The following is an 18,945-nucleotide window of genomic DNA, read 5'->3' on the forward strand; positions in this document are numbered from 1 at the left end:
TTCCTATTATTGTATGAAGGTTTGTTTTGTAAGAAATTCGCTGCTTTGATCTCAGGAGAGGAATTCCTTTTTGCTTGACGTCCTACAGATTTCTGATGAGATCAAATAAATGCAATTTAAATACTAAATACATATTAAATATCAACTTTAAAAAATCTCTCCCACCCCAGTTAACTACCTGCTTGGAGTGTAGGAGGGAAAAAAATTATCTCGTACCTATAAGGCTCTCTCACTAATCTTAAATGCATTTCTAAAGAAATAATTAACTCAACTGGCAGGCCCTGCTCCAAATAAAACTGGTTTAAAGATTGCCTTGAGATCAGAAATTAAGGCAAATGCTTATGGCTGATGCAATGTAATACAAAAATTCAAAATATGCTTTGCCACCTGGCAGACTGATTCTCATTTGAGATAAGCACCCCTGCCTTCCTAGACCAAGTGCTCACTTAAGTGAGCAAAGCAATTAAGGAAGTTTCTGATGGTCTAAACTGCATTAATCAGCATTGATCCCTCAGTGAGCAGGCCAAAGGCAAGGAGTCCAGGTGAGGTGCACCTCTCATAGACTTGCATAGCTCTCTGTTCTTTATGATTATGTTTGTGTGGCCTTTTTTGTTAATGTCATGACCCTACCAGAGTATGGTGTCCATGAGGGCAAGGCCTGTGTCCGCTTCACGGTGCTTGGCACATAGGAGGTGTCTAACAGACAGGATTGGATCAAAGGTGTCAAATGCAAGGAGGTTCCAAAAAACTCAGTAACTAAGGTAAGTCAGATTCAAATGCAATATTTTTAGAAATAAAGGTCAATGCAAAAAATTCTTGATGAATATAATATCAACATTTTAAATAACAGAGGATCAATATGCCTGATGTTTCCTTTGCCTGAGATTCCACTATGATGCAGCAGAGCATTGCCAATATATATTTGTCAGCACTTTTCCATTTTAATATCAGAAGTTTCCTTAAAGCCACGTGATGGGCAGCATCAAAACAAATCAACACCCCCCCGCCAACCCTCAAAGAAAAGTCACTAAGAAATAAGGCAGAAAGCTTTGCATTATATTGAAATATCCTCAGGGACGCTAGTTAGGATTCTTCTCAGGCCATGTAAGAAATGCAAGGGTGTTTCTGATTTATTAGTAGGCAAGGGATGAAGGTGTTATCTCAGAAATAAGACTTAGGCAATAGTGACAATTTTATCGCTACCTATTCTTAGCTCTTCTTCCAACTGCCTTTTTAAATGTGAAGACATAATTGAAGCATATGATCAAGTGTTTTTACCTGCTGAAGACAACAGGATGGAGGGGACCCATGCTCCTTATCCTAAATATATGTTGTGATTAATTTTCCCAATTTATAAATCATTTTTTTCGAGGAAAAACTGGGCATCTTTGGGAAATTAATGCATTCTTTTGACATTGAAGGGGCTCTCATTAAATCTCAGAGTTAAAGCAGTTTTAAGAAGTATTTAGCCAGCTCTTGGGACAAGTGGCTACCAGAGGCTCTACCACGTTGCATGGAAAATCATCTTGTAATGATGGGTTTATATTCCAGTATCACCCCTCCCTATGTCCTGCTTCCACAACAACTCCCTGTTCCTCAGGAAGCCAGGCCACTCGCTGCTTCTACTCCAAGCTGGTCTCACATAGACTCAAGGCAAATTTCACAATCTCATGTAGACCTTCGCCTCAGATGCAATTACAAACACAACTTTCTCTTTACATAGACCACCAATGACAACACCTCCTGCTATCATCAGTCATTCCCAAATCCAAGTTATCATCTCAGAAAGTTAACTCATCTCTCACGTAAAAGAGGAAGAGAAATGGCTTATGCGAAGAAACACAATGGTAGGAAGGACAGAATCACATGCACAGGGGTCATGTCAGGAGCAAACTGAGACAGTCCTATAGAATATGCTGCAATTCTACACATTCACTTGCCCTTCCCTCCCAAAGAAAGATGTCATACAACTCTAAGTAAGCAACATATGCTAGAAAGTAATTTTCAGAAACGAGGTAAAATATGTTGAGCTTTGGCCAAGCCATAAAAATGCCAAGACTTAGATTACGTATTTTAAACATAATTTCTTCTTTATATTTCTGCCTCTTTACTCCTCGTGTACCTTTAAATGAGGCAATGAGTCAGTGCCCCTTGGAATTCTGACAGTGAAAGTTTAGAACAAAGAACAGATATGACTTACTGATGGGGTATGGAGAAAGCTGTAGAGCTTAGTATCCCAGTCTCCACCATCTCGATGGCTTGTTTCATTTCCAGCTTCTTGTACAAAGAAACAATGCTTGATTTGGGTAGGTTCTTTCGGATGAGGATTTTCCGTAAGTATCTATGATCAAACTTCTTAAACCTAAAAATGAAAACCAACATTTTTGAAATCTTGAACGTCTGTTATGTGTTACGTAAGTATGCATTTCTCTTAAAACAAACTACTTACTACTTAACTTTATTCTGAAGAAACATCAGGACAGTGCCTGGTATTCATAGCATTTGAACACATTTTTTTTTTTTTAATTCATAGTATTTATGCATTTTTTAAAATAAAAAAAAAGAATGGCCTACTGGCCTGAATACATTGAAAATCAACTAAACAAAAGGAAGGGACAAGCTGCAATCAGGGCAAAAAGTGTGCATAAGTGAGGCGCGGGGGAGGCCCAGCCCAGCTCAGCTCCAATTGTAAGAGAAGAAATGAGGGGGCTGAAGCTTTTGAACAAGTGTTCCATTCTAATAGCGCATAACAGCGGCAGCTGCACTTACAGTAATACTGGCCTATTCAACCAGAACCCAATAACTTTAAATGGCCCGGTAGTTACAGTAGTTTTGCCCCATTATGCTGCAGATCATTTTGAATCCTACCAATTAAGGGGAAGAAAAAAACCCTACATATGTCCCAATAGCCTGAATGATGGAGACTGTGAATAGGCGAGACTGATGGCCGCTGACTATTGTAAGGAACCTCTGGCCGGCCCATTCGAGCGAGCTGTGCTTTGCATATGGTGCCTTCAGAGTCAGCCATTTGTTTGGAGTTGGAATTTTCAACACTTTCAATCATTTTACATTCAAAGAGTAGTTTGCCCGCCTGCTTTATTTTCCAGAGGGGAACATAGCTTCCAGGGCTGCTGGTTTATTATCTGGCAATTGGTTTCCTGGTCCATGAGCTCTGTCAGCTCAGCCCCTCCAGGGTCAGGGGCTGGCTTCCTGAGCTTTGCTGTCTGAGCTCGGCTCAGACCAGGCCTCCTCTTATTCCGACTGGGTCGATCTTCTGTCTTCTAGTTTTCTGCCCTCATGAGAAGCCATGGCTCCTGTGTATTCTCAGCCCACAGTAATCACCTCCCCAACCATAACACCCTCCCTGACTTTCTTTCACTGAGATCGCACTTGACCTTGTCCTGTTCAACTCCAGAGGCTGCCCTCATCCTTCCCATCCTTTGTGTCTCCTGACGTGCCGGGTCCTCCCTGTGTGCTCTCCACTGCCTGACTCGCTCCTGCTTCCCTGCCAGACTCTCTGACCACTTCTTCTCAATCTCCTTCCGCACTTTCTTTTCCTTGCCTGCGCCCAAGAGTGAGAGCTTCTCAGAGCCCCATCCTCAGTGAGCTGCCAGCTACTCACTCCAGCCGCAACCTTCCTCCTGAACTGGAAACGAAATCCAGTAAAACAATACATTCTGAAAGGTGAGATATGGTGGAGAAGAGGGACTTGGGCATTTAAAAAAAGAATTACCATATTTGAGAATCTTAAAGATCTTCCACCATGGCCTTCCCCACAATGGAGGAATCCCTTGCCAGGATTCCTAAGGAGGCACCAAACTCCCTTTCCAAACTCCTTTTCTAAGCTGGCCATTCCGTGGTAGAGCTGATCTTATCCTTGGGAAGCTTGTCCTTGTTTTTAATGTAAATATTACTTTTCTAATTTCTACCCATTAGCTGTACTAGTTCTCTCTGGAACAACCTACACCGAGTCTACCGCGTCTTCCACCTGACAACTCTTTATTTTCCAGGCTTAGCATGCCCTGGAATTTCAACTGCTTCCTGTAGGGGATGGCTCTGGAGCACCTTATCTTCTTGGTCTCCATTCCCTGAATTCTCTCTGGTTTTATGCCCAGCTTCCAATGGAACCTTTAGAAGTTACCCATGCCACCCGTATGCTTTGCCAGGGAGTGAAACCCTCGGCCTCCTTACTTGTCTCTCACTTGGTAGTGACTCCAGTGCCCACACACGTCTTCGATTCCAGCCTTTAAGTGATCCATCAGCTGCCAAACAAACACAAGAAAATGATTGCTGGAGAAACGCGAACTCTGAAAGACACACAGGACAGCTAAGACACCTTAAAAAACAAAGGAGGCTTTAATTTTCTGGAGCGTATCTGACTTTCTATCACTGTGTTCGTGTAATAAAACATTTGATGCCTTTCACAGTAATTTCAACTTTGTGTTGTGGTTTAAAGACTCACTCGGTAGATAAGTTTCTTGATAATTCACATAATATGTAATGAAAACAGGGAACCTGGCATTTGCTTTGGATAATACTTTTCTAGAATGATCTAGGAAATGTCTCATTACTGAAATTATTTGGAGGATAATTAATAATAAAATATATCATATTTAAGATATTATTAAATAATTGTAATAACTTACTTTTAATTTCATTGCAAAAGAAAACAACACACTGTTATCCAATCATATAATTTCTGAAAATATAATTCTATAAATATTATGCTATAACATATAATAACAAAATATCTATATTCCTTATTTTAATATGCTTGTTTGATCTAAGTACTTACATTTCACCACTCGAGCAAATTATATTGCATTTGTTTTATCCAAAATTGTTTATAGAAATTTAGGAAAAAGTTCAGTCTTCAAAATAATTATGAAATTAGTCTCCAAGTACTTTAAATTTGAAATTATTGAAGTCTATACTGGCTTCTGAATTTTGTTTTGAAAAACAGATTCAAATATTAAATTAATTATTAAATGATTGATTCACTACTTTCTACCAAAAATTATAACTTTTTTGAGGAAAAGAAAAATAAATGAGAGAAGAATGAAATATCCAAGTGCCATGGACTTAGGTGGATTATCTAATTTGTCAAAATAATAAATCATAGGAGACAAAGATAGAGACAAAAATCTATGATCAGTTTAAGGCGGTACATATTTCAAAACAGTCACCACTTATCCTTATCTGTTAATTATTTTCAAATGGCCTTGCAAATTTTTCATTAGGATTTCCTGGAATTTAAATAACCAAATTTCCTAGGTCACTTTGACCATGAACTTTAGGGTAGATTTTGGAAGACTTCATCATTCATCAGTTTCTCTAGTATTAAAATGGTGAACTCTCAGGGATAGAAGAAACCTAACATTTTTCAGGTTCAACTGTCTCCTCAAAGCTTGAATCTCATGTACAGCAATGATGCCACATGTTCCCAATCACTGGTTAGACACATCCACTTCAGCTTCAGGTGTGCCAATCAGGAAATGATTGTCAGAACGCTCTTTCATTAACTGAGTTGAAGTCTCCACCTATAATCCTTCAGACATTAGTTCTCATTTCTATTCCTTGGAGCTATACACAGTGGTATCCCTTCAATGTTGTGCTGAACTTAAACAAAGAGTTAGAACCATGCTCAATGTCATATTCATCTTTGCTAGCCTGGGATGTTTTCACTAAAATCTGCCACTCAGCCATGTTTACAAAAGAAGTAGCACCCTTTGCCCCCTCCTATAGTAAGAGTTCAAAAAAGGCAGAGGACCCCATATTTCATTGGAACTGTGATTTTAGAAACAAGCATGACAATTTTGAATGTTAGTCACTGTGATAGTATTTTGAGGTATCAATTTAGCCAGGCAACTCCCCGGTTATTCAATCAAACAGTACTCTAGATGTTGCTGTAAATGTATTTTGTAGATCTGATTGAAGTCATAATCAGTTGTCTTACGTAAGGGAGATGACCCAGATAATCTGGGGGAGCCTGATTCAATCGGTTGAAAGGGCTTAAGAACAGGCCCCAGGCTTCCCTGATGAAGAAAAAAAGTCCTACTTGTAGACAGTAGCTCTTTTCGATGACCTGTCCCATGGATTCTGGGCTTTCCTAGCCAGTCCCAACAATACTGAAAAACAATTCCTTACAACAAATCTCTTCCTATCTCTATCTCTATCTGTATCTCTATCTCTATTTCTATCTCTGTCTCTGTCTCTATCTCTATCTCTATCTCTGTCCATCCATCCTACTGGCTCTGCTTCTCTGTTGAGCCCTGATGGAAACACCACCAGCTTGGACAAAAAAGAGGAGGAAATGAACGAAATATGTCAGACCCTCACAATTCTATAAGCAAGAAATAGACCGATAAAGTTACTCAGCTGCAAACTTATGCTACCTTTGTAAACAAAGGAAGTATGATTCAGAGGGTGAAGTTGAGAACTCAGAGGGTGGAACAAAGAGTTGTAAGGGATTAGGGGATTCCCAGCCCTTGAAACCAAATAAAGCTTGCCCAGGAAACATTGAAGTTTGCTTGGTATCGATGACTCCTTTTTTTCTTTCATTATCTCCCCAGCTTTTTGAAAGGCAATAGCCATAACTGTTATTCAACGAGTGTCCTACCATATATTTTAAGAGCAGATAACTTGTTTCTTGAGTTCAACAAATTCATAGATGAAGAGAAACTGAGACTCAGAAGAGATTATACCCAGAGCCTCACTGAGCCCTGCTCTAAATGATGGAGATAATGAGATTTGGGATTTTTGACCTGATAAGATTCAGATGATATTTTGGATTTTGAATTGATGATGCAGTGTATTGAGACTTTTGGGGTGTTGGGATAGAAAGAAGGTATTTTGCATGTGGAACAGATATGAATCTTTGGGAGACGGAGGGCAGACTGTGGTAGGGAGAACAATGACCTTGCAAAGATATCCATGTCTTAATCCCCAGAACTTGTGAATATGGTAGTTTAGTTTAAAGGAGTATTAAGTGGCAGATGGACTTAAGGTTGCTAATCAGCTGACCTTAAGCTGGAGACAATCTCCTGAATTATCCATGTGGATGCAGTGGGATCATAAAGCTCCTTCAATGTGGAAGAGGGAGGCAGAAGGATCATTGTTCGAGGGATGCAGCCATTGCAGGCTCTGAAGATGGAAGGGGCCATGGGCCAAGGAACGCAGGCAGCCTTTGGAAGCTGTGGGAGGTGAGGAAACAGATTCTCCCCAGGGCCTCCAGAAAGGAGCACAGCCCTGCAACACCTGGATTTTGAACTTCCGACCTCCAGAACTGTAAGACAATAAATCTGCCTTATTTTAATCACTAAGTTTGTGGCAATTTCCTACAGCAGCCATAGGAAACTTATACAGTCAGTCTTGGTAGAGTGGGGGAGGAAAGAGGAAGTCTAGTGATGTGTGCACACGTCTCATGGTAACAAAGGGGAAATGTCTTATTAATTTATTTATTGTGACTATGAGATAACTTACACGAATATGAAGCTCTTCATTGATGGATTCTTTTTTATTGGTTTTTTTAACATCCAGGTACCTGACCAGAGGGCCAATTGTGATTCCCTAGATCAGAAATAGCAAAATAAAAGGGTTCTGCTGTGTTGAACACTGTCACTAGAGAGAGCAAATTTATTAACAAAACCATTAGAATGTCCAATCTATATGTTTTGGTATAGCTATTACAGAATAAATGCTCCAATGTTCACTTCAAGTCTTCGTTCTTTTAAGTACTGCAATAAAAATAGATACATTGTTTGTATTTTAATATAGGAATTTGGTTTCACCCATTAAAATAAACGTTCATTGGTTCATTAAGAGCTAACTCCCACTAAAACAAAAACGTATGCTACCTAGTACTAATTGGAATCTCTTTTTCAGAAATATAGAGTAGCTATTAGTCACCTGTTACTCAGGAATCTTTTTCTTAATATGCTGTAGTGATTAAAAGGCAATATATTTCAGAAGTTAAAGGATGGTCACAAACATGATCTAGAAATCTCTGGAAATTTAGTTTGGGTATTGAGTGCAGATCTGAAAATCAGATAAAATGCCTTTATTTGTATTTTACTAATTTACTACGTTGTCCTGAAATAATCTATTTTAAATATAAGGGAAATCTACTCACCTGAATAAATACAGTAAAGTATATAACTACTAGAGTAGCAGTGACGAACATTTTCTTCCTAGGAAAAAGAGACAGAGGAAGCAAAAATGCAAGTGAAAAACTTCCGGCTCCTCGAACACCACTGTAGAAAATGATGCACTGGTCCTTGATGGAGAAGGGGAAAGTCCGAAACTGGTTACTGATATAGAAGAGGGCAAATACGCCTAGAAAGGGGGAAATATGTATTAGAGCAGAGGATCATGAACAAGCAGAGATACAGAGCTAGTGAACTGAGGTTGTGTGTGCGTGCCCTGCAAACAATGCAGCCTAATTCCATCATACATCCATGATTGTCTATCCCAGGTAGAGTATCTTTTATGGCTTTTCACTTTGTTAGTTGTGAGACAGTAGCACTTCAAGTGGGAATCTTCGCTACAGTTTCCTGGCATGTGTTGTGTGTATGTGTCTGCATTAGTGTGTTTAAATTAATAACATCTTGATTTTTTTAATGTAAGGTATATATTTTTCTAATCTATATTCATAATTTTTGTCCTGCCTTTCAAACCTAGTCAAAGCAAGGGTATTGTTGAGTGGGTGGGGGGGATAAACGCATTCTTATCATCTCATATTCTCATTAAGTACCCAAAGGAGGTCTGTAATTTAAAAATGAGAGGGGTCCTCTTAGAGACTATGGTCTCTACAATCAAATCCTTTATTGTTGGCTTGTCTCTCTTGAGGTTCATTGCAAACAAGGAAGGAAGTTGGCAAAGGTTAGGGGGTGAGTGGGTGCTTCTTACTGCCAGTGAGCTTCTTAAACAGAAGGTTTAGGGTGGAAGAGCTTGCTGGAAACATAGAGGAGTTTTCTACCACATTGATTTTCATCCCCAAGTGGCTCACATAACCTAGGTACCACCAATGTAGTGGTGCCTGGTAGGAAAGTTCCCTTCACTAAAGCTCTGATAAATCAAGAGTTTCACTTAGTAGAATAAAACTCTCCACATCCTTATGTACTTCTCGTCACACAGACTTGCCAGCAAGCATTATTTGATAATAGGCGCACGGATAGTGCAAAAGATAAGCAAATTTACTTTTTAAAATATTGTTGTGTTTGTCCTGGATCCTCTCCATGCCAGTCATGTGACCTTGAGTGAGGTTCTTAACCATTTCATGTCCTCAGACTCCTCATCTGCTTGATGGGGTAGCCATAGTTTTTCTCTCAGAATGTGAATGTAAGGATTAAATAAATTTAGCATCCATAAATAACGTAAGATGCAGCCTTTTACGTAACAAGCCTTCACGAGTGTGAACTACTATTAGCTGTGATGAGTCAGGGTAGGAAGAGAACAGGCTATGAGGGGGAGAACCGAATTCTAACACCTGGCTTTGTCAATTGCTGTGATGTGACCAATTTTGTCACTGTTTTGGCAGTTTTTCCATCAATTTCCTCAATTGTAAGAGTATGGGGTTGATCTGGATCATGAAGGATTAACAATGTCGAGGTTCCTGCAACATAAATCCTCCTCTTCTAGTTAGTTTCTTTTCTTGTTGGCTTGGCTAAAGCTCTGTAATTTTACTTCCCTTGGGCATTCGCTCTCCTCCCCTGTAGATTCCCAGAGTATTAGAACTGAAAGGGAACTAAGAAATTTGTTCAAATCCATCATTCTGTGATTGAGGAAGATGATTTTGAACAGTTAAATGTCTGTCCAAGATCAAACACTGGTTCGTAATAAGACCAGTGATTTGAGATAATAAACTTGCATCACAGCTTCCTCTATTCTCCCACAAGGAGCCCAACAACATATATATTCAGAGTTACTTATAGATATTTTCATATTTCTCTATTCTTGTTAATCTCCTCTAGAGCCTAAAACCCATCCTAAATGAATTTGGAATTAATTTGTTCAAGATAGGTTCTCAGTCATTTCACCTAATTTCTCTTTGAGTAATTGGCTTGAAAATATGGATCAAAGTCATTTAACATAACGCTTCAAATATTAGTCGAGTCACTTAAAAATAGACTTGCTTGTAATCAAAAGGCAACACATAGATTGTATGTCAGTGCTTAACGTTCTTTTCTGGCTCCTGAAAAATAAATGTACAAGATAAATCATCAACCACTAGTTCTCATTTTAAAAGATTAGTTACATTTTACAGGTGTGATGCCAGTTACACTCTAAAGTTGTTCTTACTAATTAATACAAAGCTCTTTTTAAAATATTCACTTCCTGATTTTTTTGTTTGCTATACATCACACATTCATGCACTCAACCCTCAAATAAAACCACCTGTACTGTTTAGGGGGATATTTTCTATCACTATTTGTCTTCCATGGAATACAATTTGTGAGATCTCACTTATCCTATAGTGAAAGTGTGAATAAATGCCCACGGTTTATAATCCATATCTGATGTAAGGTGCGAGAGGATACAAATCTGCAAAGAAGTGAAGAGCAAGGGATATGTTGGTCTTAGAAACCAAAAACATTGGTGCAACTCCAAATAAAAGTAACAAACATGTATTTTCCATTGACTGAATTATATTTAAATAGGTAGTTGTGAAAGTTCTTTCTTCAATTAAATAAAATACTCCTTGCCCCGACCTTGCTTCAGTGCAGAACCTGATCAACCACTAATTACTTTGAGCTGACTGAGGGAACAAACAGGAAAGATTCCTGCTCACAACCAGGTGCCTAGTCTACCCTAACCGGTAAAACCAGTTAGCATCTACTCAGTCCTCTAGTTTTTACATTGCAGAAGGGAATAAAAGAACCGAAATGCAGCAGGACCAGAGACTCTGGGGTCCTGTTGTTTCTTACTGATGGCTCTCCAGATTTGGCAGAAGGCCAGGGTGAAGCAGATGAAGGCCCAGTTCCACTCATGATTCTTGCCCACGGTGGACACGCCCATGAAGATGAAGATCAAGGTCTCGCTGACACTGCTCAGCATCTTCATGAAGTACTTGATGGTCGTGTATGACGTCTGGGACACGTTTTCTTCCACGTACTTTTTCATTGTTACCGCGCAGGCTGTGATTCTATAAAAGGAGCAGAGTCGAGTCTCAGAGAAAATCTATGAGGTTTTCCCCCTCCACAAAACGCCCTCCCCACAGGCGATGCCACAGATGCATGAAGCCCTCGTTGATGCAGGAATATCTCCCTTATTCCCTTCTGTGGCTGCAGATTGTCCACAGATCGTCTTTCTCCCTCTTTTCCCTCCCTAAGGGATCTTTACAAGGTAAAGCCAAATGTGGTGGGAAGGTGGGCGTGGCACGGTGAAATAAAAGGACACGTAATTCCCATGGGCACACCCAATGCGGAATGCTTCTCTCTTGCCCTCTTCATGAAGAGTTTTCAGTCCCAACTCACACTCTACTTTACTCTGCCTTAAACTAAAATAACAGAATAATTCAGCAAGGTTCTCATTTCCTCCAACCCAACCATAAATGATCAAAACTTCTAAAGCAATGCAAGGTTCTCTTTTATTGGCTTTATTTCAAATATTTCTGCTCGAGAGCCATTAAGCAAGTATGGGAAAAAGAAAAAAGCTTGCCTTGTCTTAGAAGTTTTGGTCATTTTCCAGGTGGGAAAGTGACAGACGCCTGGAGTTTACACTATCACATTTAATTGAAAGAGGTATTTCTCTACAATAAAATTAAATGTATCAGCCTGAATAGCTGGAAAGAAAGATAATGCCATAGAGAAAACAACATGACCAGATATAATAAGCCATGCTGAGAAGCCTCATTCAAAGATAAACATCTCAAGGATACAAGGACATAAGGATACACATTTCAAAAATATTTTCATTAGAGCCAAGAAATGTAGATTTCTAGTCTGATCCCACCTGCCTAGTTTCATCCCACAATGAAGAGCCATGGCTGCATGATGTGGTTGGAGGGGCACAGAGGAAGGCAGAGCCCAGGAACGGCAGTCCTTCAGGCATGCCTCTTTTCAACTTTAAAATTAACTTTTCCACTTTGGGAGGCCAAGGTGAGTGGATCACAAAGTCGGAGATCGAGACCATCCTGGCTAACACAGTGAAACCCCGTCTCCACTAAAAATACAAAAACATTAGCCGGGCATGGTGGCGGGCACCTGTAGTCCCAGCTACTCAGGAGGTTGAGGCAGGAGAATGGCGTGAACCCGGGAGGCAGAACTCGCAGTGAGCAGAGATCGCGCCACTGCACTCCAGCCTAGGTGACAGAGAGAGACTCCGTCTCAAAACAAAAACAAAAAAACACTTTTCAAGGAAAAAACACACTACTGAGATGAGAATAAGTTTCCCCAGATCTTCTCTGTACCAGCTTTCCTGAGCCTTCTAAATTGAAGTGATAATTGCTATGCTTTCCTCAGGCAAATCACAAGAAGAAGACGACGAAGGCAAACATTGGGGAGAATGTTCGTTTGACAAAGAACCTGAATCAGGTTTTATAAAAGTTTAGAAGCGCCTAAATCCTGCAACACCTGGGAGGGTTAGCGTCATTAGTCAAGTCTTTCCCAGCTGCCCGGTTCACGTGATGGGGTCCTAAACTTTCTTTCTATTACTATGTGACTTGATCCTTGGTTTGTACTCACGCCAGGATGCCGGAGAGATAGAGGGTTTCAGCAGCTAAGTAAGACAAATAGCTGAACATGAAGACGATGAGTGGCTCAATTGCAGAGATATTCTGAGTGAAACGTGTGATAAACGCAGAGATAAATCCAAAAACGATGCCAAACAATACCCCTCCAAGCCCCACAATGACGAATCGGGCACATCCAGCCAAAATGTCCACAGGTTCTATGTCTTCAAATTTATGCATCTTTGTAAAGGCAATTAACATATTGTATAAGACCTAGACAAAAAGGAGAGAAAATAAATATGAATTATGAACAGGAACAGAAACTAGGAATACTTTGCGTGCCGATTCTCAGCTTTGTGTTTAGTTGAGTAATACACAAAAATAAATTACACAACAAAAAATACTAAGATGACTGCCTTTTAACTGTATTCCCAATAATTTAGATGTATTTGGTTTCACTGAATAAAAAGTGTAATACTCACAACTTGCAATCACTGAGCCCCTACTACGTGCTGGTCTCTTTGCTAAGCTTTCAGTGGCAGTTAATTTATTGCCTCTAAACTCCAAATGTACCATTCCGTTTGTGTTCTATAATAGACAGTGGAATTCCTTTAAGCATTTTTTTCTTTTAAGTGAGCACCTAGTTAAGCTCTGTCCGTAGAGGGCCTAGAAAGGACATTCAGGGCCGGGCGCGGTGGCTCACACCTGTAATCCCAGCACTTTGGGAGGCTGAGGTGGGCGGATCACGAGGTCAGGATATCGAGACCATCCTGGCTAACACGGTGAAACCCTGTCTCTACTGAAAATACAAAAAAATTAGCCGGGCGAGGTGGCGGCGCCTGTAGTCCCAGCTACTCGGGAGGCTGAGGCAGGAGAATGGCGGGAACCCGGGAGGCGGAGCTTGCAGTGAGCCGAGATCACGCCACTGCACTCCAGCCTGGGCGACAGGGCGAGACTCTGTCTCAAAAAAAAAAGAAAAAGAAAGAAAGGACATTCAGGTGCTGGCGGAAGGGCCTTCCTGCAGTTCTTCTGGGGCCTGTGGGGAGAGTCAGCCATGTGGGTGTGAGGAACTCCAGCGGATCCTGCCTGAGCCACAGGCCCTGAAAGTGATCCCTCTGCAACCCTACAGCTTCGGCCTGGCCAAAACCTGTCTGCAAAAAAACCCGGCACGGCCCACGTGCAACATGTCTGTGGCCCAGCGCTCCCAGCAGCCCACGCTCTGAGAGCCTTCTCCCCCTCCCCCGATGCAGCCTGCTCTTTTGAAGATTCTCTGCCATCTTCCAAGCGCAGGCTCCCACTGCAGCCCCGCACAGGGATTGCTGACTGATGTCTGGCCCTGCCTGCCTTCCAGAGGGTGGTCGATTGCTTGCCCAGCAACTCCAGACCAGCTCCAGTCTGGTTAAAGCAGCCAACTTCTCTGCTACCCAGTGGCCAGTCCACACCTTTTCCAGTAAGAGGTAAACCCTTCCCAAGCGTGTCCTTCCTTGGGTGCCCTCCCTCAGCCCTAGGGTACATAGAGAGTTTCCTTATATCTTATAGTTATGCCTTTATTATAGTTAATACATTTTATAATGCATTCACATTTTTTATTTAACCTATCATGTGGTGTATCTTACCTGATTGCACCTAGACTGTTATTCCCTCCATACACATCATTTCATCAAATCCCCCAAACGACTCTAGCCTATGTGACACACTCTCTGAATTTTCCCATTATTTCTCTATTTATTTCAACGTTATTTTGAAGCTGCAGAGATCTACTTATCACTGTTTCATGCCACTCCACAGCCCAGAACTATGATCTAGCTCCTGCAAAGCGGCAGCAGGTGTACAGGTAATGAGACATAGAGAAGAGCTGAACGAAGATCTCTGCAGAAATGAAGACCTTTGGGAATATCAGCCCCTCAAGAGTCCTGCAAAACCACAGTACATGCCTCTGAGCCTCTATCTACACCAGGAAAATTGCAAAAAATCAGAGCAGAGGGCAGAAGCTAAAACTCAAGGAAATCGTGGCCATGATGGTATTCTGCATGCTTCAGAGGCACAGATGGACTGCATGGACCTTCTAGAACTGAAGATGCCCCTCACCTTCACAGCTGGCTCTCATGTCCCCTCTGGCTGTGGCCTCCCATGCTGCACCTTGCCAGACTCGCCCAGGCCTTCTGCTTGACTCTGATCTCTCCAAGATGGGAATCATCTTCCTTACGGGGACACTCGGTGTCACCACTGATATCCAGTGTGGCCTGACAGCCTTTGGGTTCTGGCTTTGGGTTCTGGCTTTGGCTTCATCCTCAGGACTCACCAGAACCGCACACTGCGTTGTGTACACACTGACCCCTTGCTGTGGTCTGCAGCCTACAGGAATTCATTCCTCCTCCAGCCCCTTTCCTAGTCCTGGCCACTCCAGGTCGTCTGTAAGCCCGACCTCTGCTGATTCCCTCTAATACCACCTTCATGATAAAAGATTGTTGTTTTTGGCCAGGGGTAGTGGCTCATGCCTGTAATCCCAGCACTTTGGGAGGCCGAGACATGTGGATCACCTGAGGTCAGAAGTTCGAGACTAGCCTTGCCAACATGGTGAAACCCCATCTCTGCTAAAAATACAAAAAATTAGGCAGGGCACCGTGGCTCACACCTGTAATCCTAGCACTTTTCGGGGCCAAGGCAGGCAGATTGCCTGAGCTCAGGAGTTCGAGACCAACCTGGGCAACATGGTGAAACCCCATCTCTATTGAAATACAAAAAATTAGCCAGGCATGGCAGTGTGCTTCTGTAGTCCCAGCTACTTAGGAGGCTGAGGCAGGAGAATTGCTTGAACCTGGGAAGTAAAGCTTGCAGTAAGCCGAGACCACGCCAATGCACTCCAGCCTGGGTGACAAAGTGAGACTCTCTTAAAAATACAAAAAAATACAAAAATTACACCACCATTGGTGCACACCTGTAATCCTAGCTACTCAGGAGACTGAGGCAGAAGAATTGCTTGAACCTGGGAGTAGGAGGTTGCAGTGAGCTGAGATTGCACCACTGCACTCCAACCTGGGTGATAAGAGCGAAACTCAACCTTATTTAAGAAAAAAAAAAAAATGTTTTCTCATAGAGAGGTTGGCAGTAAATGATTGATCATGTGCAAAAGTTGTCCCTAGGCAGCTGTCTTGTTTTGTTCATAATCATGAACAGTTGGAGCGCATCGATGACAAAGGCCTTCTCCTTGCTCTCCCTTCTAAAGAATGCCTTAGTTTGTTTGAGGGAGGCTGTCCTCTACGAACAGATAGATGCAAAAGCAGCAGGAGGTTATGGGATGGACATATTTGTGCTGCAGTCACCATGTAACAGTACACTTTTTGCTACTCCCTTATGTGCGGATATCAAACATCATACAGAGTGGCTCTGGGCTTGGGAATGTGAGCTGGCAGTGAGGGGCATGCCTCGAAGTAGCTCCAGTGCCATCAATCCTCATCTAGGATGCTTCATTGCCAATGTACTTTGTTGACAGGGGAGGGCACACAAGGAGGTTGCACAGTGGCCCTCTGCTAATGACTTTTTGGTCCACAAGCACCTCTACAATAAGGTTCTGTGACCTTGACTCCTGTATGACTCCCCTAGGGATGCTGCGAGAAAGTCCCACAAGCTGGGTGGCTTGAATTAACAAAAATGTATCCTCTCACTGTTGTGGAGTCTAAAAGTCCAGACTCGAGATGTTGGCAGGGCCATGCTCCCTGAAGGCATTAGGGGAGGGCCCTTCCTTGCCTCTTACAAGCTTCTTCTGGTGTCTGCCAGCAGTCCTCACTGTTCCTAGGTTTGTGACTGCATCACTCCAGTCCCTGCCTGCATCTTCACCTGGTCTTCTCTGTGTGTCTCCTCTGTGTCATATCACCTTCTTATAAGGACACCAGGCATTGGATTAGGGTCCACCATAGTCCAGTGTGAGCTCGCCTTCAATAAGGATAACTGTAAAGACACCGTTTCCAATTAGGGTCCCATCCTGAGGTTCCAGGTGGGCATGGATCTTTGAGGGGACACTATTCCACCCAGCACAGCTTTTATAAACAAAATGACCATGCTGTGAAATTAACTTGTATTACAGACTGGAAGTTTTCGTTATAAATCTCTCAGAGCACAGATAATTTTATTTTGAATTTTACAAGGTCTTAAACTGTGGCTTGTTCCCCAAATGGTTCAATCACGTTTCTTAAGAGAGCCTAGGATGCAGGTATTGAGTGTATGGATTAGTGCTCACTGCTCAATGTAATAAGTAACCAGTAGCCAATAAGCACAGTTAGGTAAGGGAATGTGGGCAGAAGGTTATAATAGGCTTGCCGTCTTCCCTCAAACATAAGTTTCTAGTGTATTCTCTGGGAGGAGAGGAAGCTGGGGAAGATGAAGAAGAGTCAGAAAGCTTGGTGCCAATGGGTCCAAGCAAGTATACGCACAGCATACAGACACACACAATAGACACACACACAACAGACAACAGACACACAAGCAACAGACACATGCAACAAACACACAGACACACACACATACCACGGACATTGTGAATTTCTGATATTAGGACAGGAATTACTTAAAAAGAGAAAGACTTGCAGAAAGCTTAAACTGAATTTGGTTAAGAATATACATGATAAAGTATAGAAATGTCCAGAAACAAAAAAAAAAAAAAAAAAAAAACAAAGGAAAAGCCCCACAAATGTCCCACAATCCCTCCTAGAGAAAACTACTACAGATATATATTTTCTAATTCTGTCTGTCTATCTATCTATCTGTCTGTCTATCTGCCTATCTATCTATCTATCTATCTATCTATCTATCTATCTATCATCTATCCATCTGCTGTCTATCATCCACCTCTCTATCTGGGGCAGTCGGAGCCCCTCAGATCTCTAACTGCAGGGATTCCCATCTGTCATTCTCAGCTAAGGCCTGAGCTTAGCAGGGACACTGAGATAGGCCCCTTCCTGGAAGGAAAAGGACTCCTTGGATACGTGTTTTAGTCTGTGGTTCCTGATGAGCTTGATAAAGTCTCTAAGAAATGCAGTAAAGACAGTCCCATCCAGCTTCTGTCCTTCCCTCTCTCCTTCCCCTGGAATCACTCTGCACGGTGACCTGAGGGCTCTCCCATCCCCCTGGGCTTCTTCCCCATTTTCCCTCACAGAAGTTTCTCTAGTAAAACTCTTATACGTTTAATGCACTCTGAGTGTCTGATCCATGACGGACCTGGACAACATCTATCGGTCTGTTTGTGTATCAATCATACTTTACAAAACTGTTAAAATCCTGGTCTATTTTATTTAAACAAACTGAAGCCATGCTTTAAGAAAACCTGGGCTGAGTATTTGAAACAAAATGTGACTTATGATTTTGAATGAATCCAAAAGAATCTTAGTGGTTGTGTCTCGACTCGGTGAGTTTGTTTAGTCCAATTTCACTTTCTGCCACATATGGGTCTTAGAAGGCCTGGGTATTGCACTGTTGGAGTTGAGCTCACACTGAAAGGAATGAAGCCACAGTGAGGAGTCACACACTCCCCACAATCCCAGAAAAGGAAAATCTGAATGAGGTTAAGTGGAACCTGACTGTTTATTTGACTCTCAAATCCAAAGGAAACTCAGAGAACATGACCGAGACTCAAAGATTTGAATATTGTTGCCATAAACTAAAATTCTTTTACATAGCTTGTTAGATTATTAGTAGCTACCCAGACTGTTCCAATGGCCTGGGAAAGGCAATTGGACCAGCCTTGTCTTTGGACACCAGTGTGCCCTGCCAGGAAGATGCCATGGCAGTTTCAGAAGCTAAAGTAGTACATATAATTAAGAAGACTGCCTTTACAATCACAATCCTTACTACTGCACGAAAAACAGTTCTTACCTTTCAAATTACCAGGCTTTGGGTAACATTATAGTTGCAAAAGATTTTCTTTGGGTTCATTTCAAGTCACAATAATGTGTGTGTATCTTTTATACACTGAAGGGAAAAGCTCAGCCAATGCTAAATCTCAAACATGTCCACAGCCCCATAGAGAACAAGGTTAGATTTTCCCTCTTCACTCATTGTCTCAGCAAATGATCCTTTTGTGTTACCTTTAACACAAGATTCTCCAAGCCTTCCAACATTATAATAGCGATGGTCCTGTAGCTGATGCCACTGTAAAAGTTTGCAAAGCCATTTTAACATGCAGAGACTCACACAATGACTAAAAACATTAGTCCTTCGACCAGGGCTCAGCAGAGGTGAAGAGTCAATCCCAAATGTGCTGACATTTTTTTTTCTTGTTG

The 18,945-nt window shown here is 41.7% G+C and overlaps 1 protein-coding gene across 1 annotated transcript in view; it reads right to left on the reverse strand.

Annotated features, from left to right (window-relative positions):
* The window catches only part of SLC9A4 (solute carrier family 9 member A4), a 64,526-nt gene that overhangs the window by 18,081 nt on the left and 27,500 nt on the right, over window positions 1-18,945 (reverse strand). The window contains exons 3-8 of the mRNA XM_003909063.5: window positions 12,684-12,943; window positions 10,926-11,143; window positions 8,132-8,334; window positions 7,483-7,569; window positions 4,192-4,262; window positions 2,201-2,362 (exon numbers count right to left, since the gene is read on the reverse strand). Coding sequence (XP_003909112.2) covers window positions 2,201-2,362; window positions 4,192-4,262; window positions 7,483-7,569; window positions 8,132-8,334; window positions 10,926-11,143; window positions 12,684-12,943 — 1,001 coding nt within the window. The remainder of the gene's footprint in view (window positions 1-2,200; window positions 2,363-4,191; window positions 4,263-7,482; window positions 7,570-8,131; window positions 8,335-10,925; window positions 11,144-12,683; window positions 12,944-18,945) is intronic.

Source organism: Papio anubis, chromosome 14 (genome assembly GCF_008728515.1).
Source record: "Papio anubis isolate 15944 chromosome 14, Panubis1.0, whole genome shotgun sequence".
Taxonomy (NCBI): Eukaryota; Metazoa; Chordata; class Mammalia; order Primates; family Cercopithecidae; genus Papio; species Papio anubis.